Source organism: Leptinotarsa decemlineata, unplaced genomic scaffold (assembly GCF_025532065.1).
Source record: "Leptinotarsa decemlineata unplaced genomic scaffold, Ldec_3_MD MMD2_tig00002082_RagTag_RagTag, whole genome shotgun sequence".
NCBI classification, from domain to species: Eukaryota; Metazoa; Arthropoda; class Insecta; order Coleoptera; family Chrysomelidae; genus Leptinotarsa; species Leptinotarsa decemlineata.
This window is the reverse complement of record NW_027412573.1, coordinates 3221921-3236436: the sequence shown is the minus strand read 5'-3', so window position 1 is coordinate 3236436 and position 14516 is coordinate 3221921. Positions and strand designations below refer to the sequence as shown.

General features: G+C 34.7%; 1 protein-coding gene across 1 annotated transcript in view; it reads right to left on the bottom strand.

The window, feature by feature from the left end:
- mgl (low-density lipoprotein receptor-related protein megalin) overlaps nucleotides 1–7727 on the bottom strand; it is a 265391-nt gene extending 257664 nt beyond the window's left edge. The window contains exon 1 of the mRNA XM_074176840.1: nucleotides 7487–7727. Coding sequence (XP_074032941.1) covers nucleotides 7487–7589 — 103 coding nt within the window. The 5' untranslated portion in view covers nucleotides 7590–7727. The remainder of the gene's footprint in view (nucleotides 1–7486) is intronic.
- Nucleotides 7728–14516: the final 6789 nt, after the last annotated feature.

The window sequence follows — 14516 nt, the reverse complement described above, 5'->3', positions numbered from 1 at the left end:
CAAATTTTTAAAATGACATTTTATGCTATAAAAAAATTATTTCTTTTGATAATCTCTCTTTAGCGGCAGGGCAAATTAAAATTATAAATAATGGATATAGAGTTCCTCTTTAACTAGCTTTTTTGAAATTTGCTTAAATATTTATAATTTTTGAGTTATTAACGAAAAACTAAATACCATTTTGTTTTAATCTTATTTTGTTAATAACAATTGCAGTTTTTTACATGCACCAAAATCTTTCAATAACATTTTTCTAGAGGTGATTCCGAATCGAATGAGCTATCGCTCATATTTTTAGGATCTTTATCTCTATTTTTCATGTTCTTGAACTTGTTGATTAGACTATTAGGAAGCTCTGCATGTATATCCGACAAAGTCGTTATCCTTTAACTTTGTCGCGCCACCCTGTAAAAAAGAAAGTCCGAACCATTTATTACTAGTCGCTTTTTAGTCAATAAACGTCTCGATCCGGAATATTAACTAGGTACATTTCACCTAAGCGATATCCGATACCGTAATTCGAATATTCCGAAGTCATTAAACTCCATTAGAAGGAAAGGCATGTCGTCTCGAACTTTCTTCAATGAGTTCCCGATCAGTTCTACTCCCCGGTCTGGACCGGCGGGAATCGAAGTAATCCTGTCTGCGAATTTCAACAAATGATCGTTTTGAACGATTCTGAAGGATCGACTTTTGATGATTTTACATGGTTAACGGAGGTTGCGTTTTGCAAATGGCAGAATTATAGCATCGGATGGAATGGAAAGGGTGAACGTGTTACGAGGGATAATCTAAAAATATGTCAACGTGGTTGACTGTCTTTTTCTTCAATTTTCGGGGCGTCCAAATATCTTACAGGGTTATAAATATTCTATATACATAAATATTCTATAAACATTTATCCAAAAAAGTTAAGACACCCTAAAAAATCTAAGATGATGTGCATTTAACAAACTATTGGTAACTCCTTTATAGTCTATCCATTCCCAATTGGAACGGCAATAAAAATAAGAGTACAGTCATAAACATTTCTTGCCTGTGGCCCCAAGTCGCCCCGATAGTTAGTAAACGTGCTATCAAATGTAGTTGGGGAATAAAGGCTCGGCTAGCTGGACTGGCTGAATACTAATTTTTTGTCCGTTTCACAATATTTCTTTATCAGTGCCGTGTGTTCGTGGGGTTAGGTGAGGTAGTGAGTGGTTTTGCAAACCGATTTTTGAAAACTTTTTGTAGAGATCAATTACCCTAACACCAAACTGATATTTTTGCACTCGACGCGCGTTTCGCTAACAAGGTTAGCATCTTCAGGAGAAGCAAATTGATACTGAATCTAAAGACAAGGGTCAGCTGTTTATATACCTAAAGTTTTTTGGTCCGATGTGGACTTTGTTTGTTAAATGATGATTATCCCAATTTATTTTTCGGTAATTAACTAGTGGAACCACTACCTGCAAATTAATTTGTCAACAATAGATCAAAAAGCGAACAAATTGATTTGCAGGTAGTGGTTCCACTACCGCTTTTTGATCTATTGTTGAAGAAGAATTACGATATTTAAAATGAAAGCGTTCAAAAAACGATAATTTCGAAAAATGGCGAACATGTATTGAACATGTTATAAAAATCAGACCATTCAGGTGAGGAAATTTTGGAAACTTCAATCATAATTCAGCTGATGATAACACGCAACATAATTTTTGATTAAACATATATTTCTCTTCATAAATAAGCGTTTACATTTATCATTATAAAAATTTTTGAAAGTGAAATATTTCAACGATATCACACGTATATAAATGAATGAATATAGTTATTATTTTCAATGAGTATTTTTGAATAAATACCCAAACGTACGCCACTGCAGATAGAAAACGACCCGAACGTTCATGAAATCATTTGTTTGCTACCCGTTTGCGATACAATAGAATAAACCCGGTAAAGTATTATGAACCCGCCTATACAAGCTGTGGTAAATCATAAAGAAATCACACAATTTTGTTCGAGCAGTCTGTTACCGTTTTGCATTCATAATAAGCCTCTATTATTTTTAATCAGTATTTTTTCGGCCAACCTGCTCCCAATTCATTTTTCAACATACTAAATTCACATAAAATATATTTCATCAGCAAACAGACGTATAAATGACGTTGCTACGCCCCTGATCTCGGCCGTCTTCACTACAAGTAAGCAAATTAGCACCCAGACGTCAAAACAAACGACAAACCAGCACGGCACTCGAGCAGCAACAGACAATGGTCTCCTTGATCCGCAGAATGGGGTTGGATATATTTACATAGTCTGAAACCTCTCCTGTCTCCGACATTTCTAATTGAAGATCTCTTGACTTCGGGATTAGTTCCGCTCCGTGGGAGGGATACCAAATTAATTGATTTATGTGGTCGTCAACTACAGAGGACGTACTCGAATCCTCGAAAGGCTAGCTGGGAGTGAATGACGTTGATTATGTGTTCCAAGACCAAAGTGGTTTGCGTTGAATCCACAAGAATTCACTGGACGACAGGGACGAGTTATATGGGGGATTTTTGATTGGGAGTATTCAAATTCTAGATAACATCAAAACAGAAAACACAGTTTAATTGAAATGGAAATATTTTCAAGCGGGATTTCGTAATGATATCCAGAAAATCAATATGGTGACAGCTTGATGATGTTAACGAAGTGGCTATGTTTCTGAACAAAAATATTATCCAACTATTCGACAGACACACCCCCGTCGTTACCAAAAAAGGCAGCAAGCCACCAGCCCCATTGCTGACTTACACTATCAAGGAAATTATTATTCTCAGAGACCGCGCCTTCAAGAAATTCCAGCACTCCTTCTGCTACTGCTTGGAATATTTATCAAGATCTCAGGAATTACACAACACAAGCTATTCGTAGTGAGAAAAAAGCTTAGGTTAGGTTAGGTCTAAAGTGAGTGGGTCTATTCGACCCTCCACAGCAACCCGCAAGGGTTTATTGTGGCTCACGCCTATTCACACTTGACCAAATAAACCCAGCTTCTTAACGAAGCTGATTAGTTTGTATGGTGAGTGGTCTTTCAGGTCAGATGGTAAACCTGATTCGGTCTCCAGCGTGGCAGGCACAAAGTATATGCTCTGCTGTTCCATCATTTTCCAAACAGAGGCGATACATACTTTCTTCCGGCAGTCCGAGTCTCTGCATATGATGATTCAAATGACAGTGACCTGTAGCAAGGCCTGTTAGAGATCGTAGTTCATCCCTACTGTAGTCCAACAACTGTTTGGTATCAAGCTTCAAAGGGTGAATAAACACCTAGAAGTGAGCCAATCCTGGAAGATTCTGCCAGAAGTCCATACATCTTCTTGCCATCCAGGTGTTCAATATTTCTTTGGCAAAGCCTAAAGCGATGCCAATGACAGGTCCGATGAAGCTGCTTGCAGCACCCTCCTTTGCAAGGGAGTCAGCAGCTTCATTGCCTTCCCGGCCAGTATGGCCGGTAAGTCTTCCTATCAAACAGTGTCGTTTTTGGCAATTTGCTACCAATTTAGACGTTGCTCAGTAGTAGCTAAGAACTTCCAACGCCGCTTGACTATCCAAGAATATTTTTATTTACTTGTGTATGAGGTTGGATTTATCCAATCTCTCCGCACACAAGACAATAGCAAAAGCTTACCTCGATTTTATATTTGCGAAGAAAAGTTCCAAAGCAGCTTGGAACAACACGTTGAGATCACTAGACATACTGAGAAAAAGTTACATTACAGAAATCCCGAATAATTTGAATAACGCGAACCTTATCAACATAAGTTTCAGTACAGTTTCCCAACCTGAGCGATCAAACTGTCAAAGTCCATCATTAGAACGACACCGTTCCCCTTCAGTAATTGATAAACCTTTTTATTGCAGTACAGTCTCGTCTGTAGTTATACAGAATTGTCTGAATCGTCTCAAAAGTAATACAGTCCGCTCAGACAAAATATCTCACTCCTAATGATCCGTCTCTTAGATAGTTATCTATTGGATCCGTTAATCTTTCTCAATAATGCCACTTCAACTCTAAGAGTGTTTTTCCAAGTTGTTGGAAGAACGGTGTGATTATTACTTCAGCCAAGTGCAGCTGCCCTTCGGATTTCTCTGACCTGAGGTCTATCAGCCTATCACCATTCCACCTTGTCTTTCAAAAGCACTTGACATGGTCACCAAGGACCAAATTTATAGCTTCATAGATGAATATCAAATGCAGTTCGGTTTCAGACCTCAACACAGCACTACCACATCACCAACTACCTCTTCAAAGAAGTAAATCAACTTGTTTTAGTCCTTTTGAACTACAGTCAAGCTTTCGACACTCTTGACTTTGGCATTATGTGCGATAAACTCAGCTTCTTCGGTTTTTCTGTGAATGCGATGTCTTTCAATTTTTCTTTGACTTTGTACTTGGCTAATAGTATCCAATGGATCCACCAGGAACTTGTTTATTTCTTCCTTAAATTGGAAATCTGTTCATAGAGCCTTATATACAGGAAATAATGTAAAGTATTGTGTTCCACAACAAATAAATATTATTTGGTTGGCTGAAATAGGCACTAGTGAGGCCAAAACAATGAAGACTTCCCATGGATCCAAATTAATTTTCGAATGACGATTATGGACACTAACAATCGGCACGTCGTGAAGTAACTTGGTTTGAAACCTTTTGTAATTCTTTAATTCATTTTTATTGTTGGCTTATTTTTACTCTTTTTCATTTCTTCTTTTGTTCTTCCACATATTTCGAATCATAGTGGAATCATATTAGACCATGAAAATCCGAACTAATGAAATTCTCAAACATACATTTCTATAAGTTTATTAGTCCAGCTACATGTAGCCCAAATCAACATTTTCTCTTCTTTCCTCAATGATAACTTTGGCTCAATTTCAGGCTGCACGTTAACATTCAATTCGTACCAAAAAATAGTTTTATAACCCCCATTAGTAGCATGGTTCCGCCGCTGACGGTACGAAATTATTCAGTTAGTAGTTGAACATACCAAGTTCGTATAAGGAGTTGTAACTGTATTTCTTGACACGTTTCAATAGGTCGCGAAGCGAAAGTATACCAGAACTGAAAGATGGAAACGCTCCCAATTGGGAATTTCAACGTTACAGCAGAAAAGCTCATCTTCCTCAGTTTAGTCGGGGTCTCAAGTTACTTTTTTTTGGAACTTTTGTCCAAGGGCACCGAAAATTATGATCCATGGCTCTTTCGATTAGGAATGACCTCTAGTAACTTTCTGAAAAATTTCGAGAGGGGCTCGAAAAAATTGTAAAAATTATAAACAATTTTGTAAAAAAAAAGGGGTTCGGTTTCTTGCAAATATCTCGGAAAATGTTGAAGATATCCGAAATTTGAAAAAGATCTTTAAAGAAGAGAAAATGTCCTAAAAAAACTCCTCCCAATATTTATAATTTTAATTTAGAGGCACGCTGACACCGATACGGACCGTTGAACAGTAAAAATTATTTCAACCCAATAAATATCATTATTAAGAAAAAATATCACATACCTTCTAGACACTTGAATAAACGAAAATTGTTAATTAACTAATTTTTACACAAGTTTTAAATTTACATAAAAACCCTGATAATTTTTTAACTAAAAACCTCAAATTTCGTTCACTTTTTGGAGCTTTTCTTCACCTTCAAAAAAGGTTCATGTTGGAAAAACTAAAAATTTTGATTTTCCACTTTGTTATTGATAATCAAAGACGTTAAAAAGTGAAAAATTCAATTAAAGCAATGAAATTTTTTTTTTGTTTTCGATATTCAAATTTATTGGTATTCTTATTATTTAAAGTTACATAAAAATGATTTTTCATAATTTTTACCTCTATTTGTTCACAGAATTGTTATAAACAATTCGAATAAGTACCCTATAAAATTCGCAGCTCTTTTTTGCGATAGGTGAATTATAGATAAACAATTTTCTTCAATTTTGTTCTTATCCAGGTGAACTAAAACTTTTTTATGTCTGCATAAGCTATATTTTGAATTTTCATTTTTTCATATTATAAAAGATGAGAATTCCTAGAAAATGTTAATAAAAAATCTGATTCCTCCACAAAAAATTACTTTTGTTTAAAAGCATAAAATTTGTTAGAGGAAAATTCTTTATCACAATTTTCTTAAAAAAAAATATCATTGTCAATCATAAAGTTACACTAAACTAACAAGATCTACTCCTTTGATGGAGACTATTTTCCCCAATTGTTCGTTTCTCACGAAATTTGCTGGAAGTTTACCTGCCTTTTTTATTCGTTGAAAAACTCTTCATAATATTCATTAATAATATTTTCTCGGTTCAATATTCATCTATTTTTGAATTAAACTTTTAAAATGATCTCATTAAACTGAATTAAAAACAGTTTTTTTTCTCAATCAGCAGTGGTGTTTTTTATTGAAATATATTTCAGATGATTTTGCCAGAGAACGAAATACAAACATGAAAGTAGTTTTTTCATTAATTTGTATTTTTCGACAATCTTCCCGTAGTAGGTAATATTACTTGTTTTTATACCGCCTGAATGTAAATAAGACGAAAAACCACTGTTAATTTGGAAAAAAAACTGTTGAGGTATTTTTCAAGTTTAACCGAGGGTTTAACATCAAAATAAAATGTTGAACTGAATATTTTTTGTATTTATAACACAGAAAGGTAACTTTTCACCAAATATGATGAAAACTTCAAAAAAACTTTGACCGATTTTTCTTGATACATTTTAGGAAATGTGGAAAAATAGTTCATGCAAAAGTTGTAAATACATATTACCTACAACTTTTGTACTGAACTTCTTTAATAGGAGGTCTAGTTTCAACGGATATCGTGAAAACCGTATTTCCCTAACCTAACATTTAAAAAAATGATATTTCTAATAATTGGTTATTATCGGTTTTATAAAATAATGACCGGTCAGTAAAAATTATTGATGATTTGTCAAAATCTCATACCTATCTTAAAATTCCTATGGATCTTATATTCCGTCACACACACAGGTTAATGGAAAAACCCATGGAAAATTGAGGTTTTTCACTAAGAATTATTACACTGACTAACAAAAGATTTAAATAATTACTCGCTAAATATACCTATAGGTGATCAAAAACAAATTTCCCTTCATTGTCAGTTCATTTCGCGAAATGGAGACAACAAAGAAGACTTCGCCAAATTTTGTTATCCCCAGTAGCCAGAATCGACTTATAAACACCAATTTTTCAATCTATTCCTATAAACACTAAACCGTCTCTTTTCAACACTTTTTATGCTTTCATTTTTTCTTCGTTATCTACCTTTTTAGCTTGTGTCTATTAGTAAAGTTACCGTAAAGTTTGGTAACTTCAACAAATTACATATATCTACTTATTGTCACCAAGTGATACCGTTGCACAAAATTCCTCGGGGTCCACATCAGTGGGTTATTAACCTCTATCGTCGCGCAAGTAGGCGAAAGTTCTGTCATACCTGTATTTGGAAGAATCCTCGTTTCCCCCAAAACCAGCGACACTGTCCAGTAGCACAGCACCAACCCGAACAGGTAGTTCAAAAGTGCCGGGAAGCACTGCATATTCTATTCTAAAACACAACACATGCAACAATTACAGTGAGTATAAACACGAAAACATAACTAGAAAGTCAGAAGAAGAACTTCTCGCGAAGCTGTTTACAGCCACAGCACACTTCGATAGTAAACCACCTGTGCAGTAGCAAACGCGGCGCGGACTATCTTTCAAATTCAAACCTTCGAACGGAACAGGCACTCTACGCTGTGTGCGGTGAACTTCTCGCGCTTGCTCGATGGTAACCGGCGTGCACAGGTAATTTTCTGAAGACGAGAAACTTGAAGTCGCCGCGGTTGAGACGACGGATTATTATAGAACAATTGAAGAGTGACGTTCGGTGATCGGTCATTCAAGGAGAATCGGTTTATAGTCTGGTTTAGAAGCGCCATTTCACACAATTTAATTTCGCCTTCATCAAAAACTATGACTGAAGAGTCATTCGGGTGTTGATTTCAATAAAATCAAAAAATAAAAGTAAGAAATGATACGAGATCGAAACCAGTGTCCTTGTGCCAATTTAGAAAGTCCTTAACACAAATAAATCCTGGGAATTCTTGACCAATCAACACTTTGCCTGCATCGAGAAAATATTGTGAGTCTGCATTTCAAGTCACAATATCATAATGGAAAGAACCAATAGATAAAGGACATTATATTATAGCCGTATTTTCAGATGAGGCTGAGACAATTGATCATCACATATTACTAAATAAACTGCAAAGTATCTGTTGTGGGAAAACTGTTTTTTATGGCTGACTGACTATTTATCACAACATAAGATAAAGAGGATTCAGTGTCATGATCTCGCAAGGTCGTTTTCGGGGTACCTCAGGGGAGTGTTTTGGGACCTACATTATTTTTAATCAAGTTTCAAAGCATAACTGTTAAGTTCTTAAACTAAATTAGGTATATGTGAAATCTTTATTCTTACTAATTTTTAAGAGAAAGTGATTATAAATAAATACTATTAAAAAACTAGGCTTTTTATTACTTATGCTCTCTAGGAGTTGATTTTTTGTTGTCACTTTTTTATCTGACAAATAAGCATATATGGGTCATATTTTTACGGCTTATTACAATGAATTTTTTTTTGAAATATCAATAAAAATCCTGAAGATATTTATCCCAGGGTAGAAATATCGGTGTCCCAAAGTACAAGCCTCACTTTGTACCTTGGGACATAAAACCCAATCAGTTTTTTTTTATTTTCTCACAAATAAATCATCGTGTGTATTTTCCTAGAATTAGAATATTTTGATGATCATATTATTATACGGTATTAAAAAAATCAATGCTTCAAGTCAGTTCTTGCTCAAATTATGAAGGTTCGAAGAAAAGTGCCTAAAGGTACAAAGATCTCCCCTACATAATAATGGCTGTCTCTTTCCCAAAGATCATTTTGAAACTAGTACATAACTTGCTTCCAACTTATATTGAAGGATTAGGCATAGATCTCAGATCCATAACCACTTAACAAAAGCGAATAGCCCCCAAAAATGTCACCTTCCTCGAACTAATTTGACTAGTACGGCGAAGTCTTCATTTTATAATAATAATCGACTTTATTCATCGAATAATTACAAATTAAACACAGTGTAACAATCGATGAAGGGCGAAGTTCAGCTTGTGCTGTTTTTCAACTTAACCTAGGTATTTATGAAATTAAAAATAAAACCTATAAAATAGCAAATAATATTAACAACTAACCATCAAATAATAAGCAAATCCAACAAACATACACATAACCATATACACATAATTTAGCACACATATTGTATAGATACACAATAAGTATTCATATACATACATGTACACACAAATATACATATACATGACACATATGTATAAACAAAAGAATCACCAAGCTATATAAAATCTCACCCCTGATTTTTTTCTTCTAGCATTATTTCATCATTTAAGTTATCACCTTGTTATCAATTACTTATACACACTAATGATAATGTGAAATGAATATTTTATAATAATGTATCGTATATTAGGATGTCCTAAAGAAATCAATAAATATTATTATTATTTTTATTCAATTTTGTGATATTCCACAAAAAATGAAGTGTGGAAATTTATCTGTTCTCAACAGATTGTTTATCAAATAAAAAAATGAAAAATAAAAAAAATAATGTTTTTTCCATAATAGAAACGATTAGTGAAATAGTCATAATGTTATTCAACGAGCGAGAAATGTAACCATTAGTAGTGGGAATGTATACTTTTTCCATGACTCAAACAGGAATATTTCACAATAAGATAGAGTTGTGAAGGATATCCCGACTGAGAGTTTGTTAAAAAATGTGTTTTTCATTAACTAGCTGTGTGCCAAACGAGGTTACTTCACAATGCATTTTTCGAATCACACTTCAGTAAAAAACCGAAGAGTTGGCCAAAGTGATCATTGCATAGGCCTTCAGAAAACTGTCAAACAGTTGGCGACTGTGAGTGAGTGGAAAATTCAATGACACTTTGGCAGGTTAGGTTAGGTTGCCCCGGTGGAAGAAAATATTTTTTCTGTGTGTATCAAAAAACCGTCAAAGGAACGATTCTCCTGACATAGCAGTGTTGTGAAAATGTGGGCAACGCATTTACATCAATCTTTTGCAAGTTATTCAAACTCTCGAGTAAAACATAACCTCAAATAAGTAAGCAAATCAAAGAAAATGGTGAGTGTCTGTGGTCCTATACTACAATGAAAAATAATAATTTCATTGAGCAAGCTACGAGCCTGTTTACTTTTCACCATTTTAGCGAAACATGGGCCTTTGTAGAGACATTAAGAACCAAGTAATTTTCCAATTGGATAATATTTCTTCCTCGTTTTGTTTCAATAATATAATGGAACAGTTTATTCGCGTTAATAAGAATAAACAAACTATTTTAAACAATCCCTTGTAAGATAGGCCGCTCTTCTCTTTGCTGTGTATTTTCATTTATTTGACAATAAAACACGCATTCTTAAAGACATACTTTTATTCGAAAATCTTGACTTCCATAAGCCAAAATATCAAAATATCCCCGGCCATGGAACACACACTCCCGAAGCTTAAGGTAGGTTCACAACACTCTTCATTCGGTAGATAACATTTTGGAAATGAATCCCAACTGACAAAATAATTGTTGTATATGTCAGTGATATTGGAAGAGCCATAAAACAGCGATATTATTTTACACTATACAAAAAGTGTTCTTTTTGTTTTTTTTTTTCATTTTTTATTTCAATGGAATGAGTGGATTCAAAAGTTTGATGCCTACATAGTCGTGGAATGGCCTGTTTTTCATACAGTTTCATTGAATATTTTGGAAGACTAATTTAATGACATCGTCTTGAAGGATAATAAAATCTGAATCTTACACCATACAGTTCTTTTTGTTCACTCAATATGAATAGGGAAGTTGAAAGAACTTGAATCGGCTATATATTAGTGACAATACCGAACACCAAAACGAAAATAATTCAGGAGTTTACGATAACAGAGGATTTTTATCATAATTGTATTAAATACAGCAAGCTGCGGCCGAGTAATGTATCAATAGATTCATTTTTTTTTAATTATCAGAAAGGTAAATGCAACAATCAAAGCTATGGGTAAGCAGATATTTTTGAAACTTCCAAATCCAGAACTGTTGAAACCACATGTCGTTGATATTCAGATCATCCAATTCAGGCCAAAAGAAATTGGTAACCATCGACCTATTGTACTCGCCGTTGACAGTGATGGCCTGGCCAACGTTGTTCTCAAATAAGTATAGACCTATGACGTCGCCAGTCCAAAATCCACACCAAACAATAACTTTTTCGGAATGTATTGGACGCTCATGGATCTCATGTGGATTGGTATCGTCCCAAATTCGACAATTTCGTTTGTTCACGTGCCCATTCGTCTAGAAATCGACCTCATCGCTGAAGATGATTTTTCGATGAAAATTTGGGTCAGTTACCAATTGTTCCGGAGTCCATTCAGCGGGCAGAAATTAAAAAAGCCATTAGAATAGCTTATGAAAAATTCATTCAGAAAACTGAGAGCGAGATAATCCATCACCCCAATAAGTTTTGGTCATTCATTAACAAGTCAAAATAAACGAATGGAATCGGAGATAAAATGTTACATGAAGGCAAGCTACTCGATAATCCCTCAGATATTCTTGATAGTTTTGCAGATTACTTCAGTGGTTCTTATATAGTGTCCACATCAAGTGACCATGCGAACAACAGTAGTGATATTCCCAGTTTAGTAATCAAAAACTTTTGTATTGAAGATGTTTATCATACCCTGAAAAATTAAAGCTTGAATTTACTGCGGGATTTGATCATATTCCAGCATTCGTCATTGAAGATTGTGCCTCAGCTCTGGCTGAACCACTAACAACTCTAATTAATATATGCCTGAAAACATTAAGTGTACCATCAATATGGAAAATGTCGAAAGTCTGCTCAATTTTCAAAATAGATAAAAGTGAGATTGTCAGCAACAGTATTAAACTCCATCAACACGATTTCATGAAAGGACGTTCAACCACCACCAACTTGTAACAATCACTCAATGTATTGCAGAGGGTATTGATTGTCAGTCTCAGACTGATGTCATCTACACTGATTTTTCTAAAGCGTTCGGCAGACTTGACCATAGTATCCTGCTCAACAAGCTTTCCACTTTTGGGTTATCCAATGAATTAATTGCCCTCCTCAAATCGTATTTTCAAAACCGTAAGCAGTACTTCTAACTCAATGGCCTCAAGTCTAATAGCCATATCTGATGTACCACAAGGATCAAATCTAGGACCCGTACTGTTCAATATGTTCATTAATGATATCGGAGCTGAGATTGATGTCAATTTCCTTTTATACACAGATGATTTATACACACAATATAACATGTTCTAATGATTGCGAACGTCTCGCCCTGAATTTAAGTCGCGTTGCTAGATGCTGTCGGAAGAATAATCAAGTTCTGGAGCGTCCTGAACACACTCACTGATCTAGGTGTTACTTTTGATTCATCCCTTTCTTTCAATAAACATATTGACACTACTCTAACACCAGCTTATCTCACGTATGGATTCTTAGTTAGAAATACAAAAGACTTCGAAAAAGCTTCAACATTGAAATTACTTTATTTCACTTTTGTTCGATCTAGGCTGGAATATGCACCTGTCGTGTGGAATCCCTATCAGGTTCATATAAATCAACTAGAAACCCTACAGAGACGCTTCCTAAAATATATGTCTTTCAAACTTGAAGGCACGTATCCTACTGTAGGAATATCCTATTATGAATTGCTTATAACTCACAATTTTTGTAGTCTCGAGGTTAGACGTAAATATTATTCATTCCTTTTTTTATTCAAGGTCATAAACAATATTATCACCTGCTCTCAACTGTTACATATGTTGAATTTTTGGATTCCTAGACGGTCATCTAGGAATAGTGTCGCATTTTATCTCAACACTCCGCGTACAAATATAATGGAAAAATCTTCAATTCAAAAGACATTTCTTAGCTAACTGATAGTTCTGTTATTAATTTTTTCTATATAGATTTACAAATTATATTTTGCAAGTACATATTTGTAAATGCCACTGTTACTCCCTATTCTGTAATTGGTTTCATCCTGTAGAATAGTGTATGAAATAAATAAATAAAACACACGTCATTGTCTGTTTTTGGGTCAGTTGAATTTTGTAGGGGTCCAGACCCAATTCACGACGCAAAATTCGCCAAATTGTGGTCTATGAAAGGCCAAGTTCTTGTGAGCGATGCGAAATCGACTGCCTCGGATTCTCCTGCACACTCTCACAGACAGCGGCGATGTTTTTGGCAGATCTTGCGTTACGTCGATGTACGGGTGTTGGTCAATCGTTTACTGAACCATTAAAAGAAATATGAACTTGAATATAAAATCCTCGATACCATCAGTTATGATATCCAACTGTTCGAGTTCCACCATTTATTTTGTTACCAAAAAATGTTTCCATAGGAATGGTTCGAAATATGATTGAAGATATTTTCAGTAGGTATTTTAAAGCTGTTTGTTATGAAATTCAGTGTAATTACTATCACATGCTAAGAATCCCACGTTGATAGGTAAGAACCTCGTTGATAATTAGCTTCCACAGTTTTCGATTGACCGATGACGCGGTGATGGGGTCTATCTCTGCCGATCACTCTTCAAACCTTGAATTTCAAATTGAATAATTTCTTCTCGCTGATGTGCCAGACACCAACTGTTACTGGTAGATAGAAATCACCTTTTCCAACCACAACTTGTCAGATTACGAAAGAATAAATTGGACTTGTATGAAATTCCCAAAATGCATTGCGTTTTTGCACTGATTACGTTTTAATTTTTTGTGGTAATTTCTTCTTTAATTTTCCTTTGTAAAAACTTTTATTGTGTTTTGAACCATTTGCTTGAATAACTGATGATTGGTATTGCATTCGTCAATTTCATTATCATCACATAAAAATATTTCGCATTTCCAATGAGTACTTATATAAGGAACCGGTAGTTAGTTTGATTTGTGGCGAAGAAAATAACCATACAAAAATGCATAATTCACAAGTTAGCATGAATTATTACTGTCAGTTTTTTATCATCAATGAATTATTTACCACAAAATGCTTTTGAAAAGCATGTGAATTCTATTAAAGTATTGAGAAAAATATTTCGGGGTTATAGTTTTTAACAGTTTCGAAAAAATTTATGAAGTCGACACGTATATACGTGGTCTGCGGAAAAATGATGTGAATGATCAAAATTTGCGTCCTACCTACATTCGATTAGCGATTGTTTTATGTTGGTACCATCGTCTCGAAGATATGTTCCCAGTTTCAGTTGTTTAGCATGTTTAGTTCGTTGGTGAGAGGCATAAAAGTTAGAAGTATTTTTCACGTTCGGCGATTTTCTGCTATGGAAAAAAAA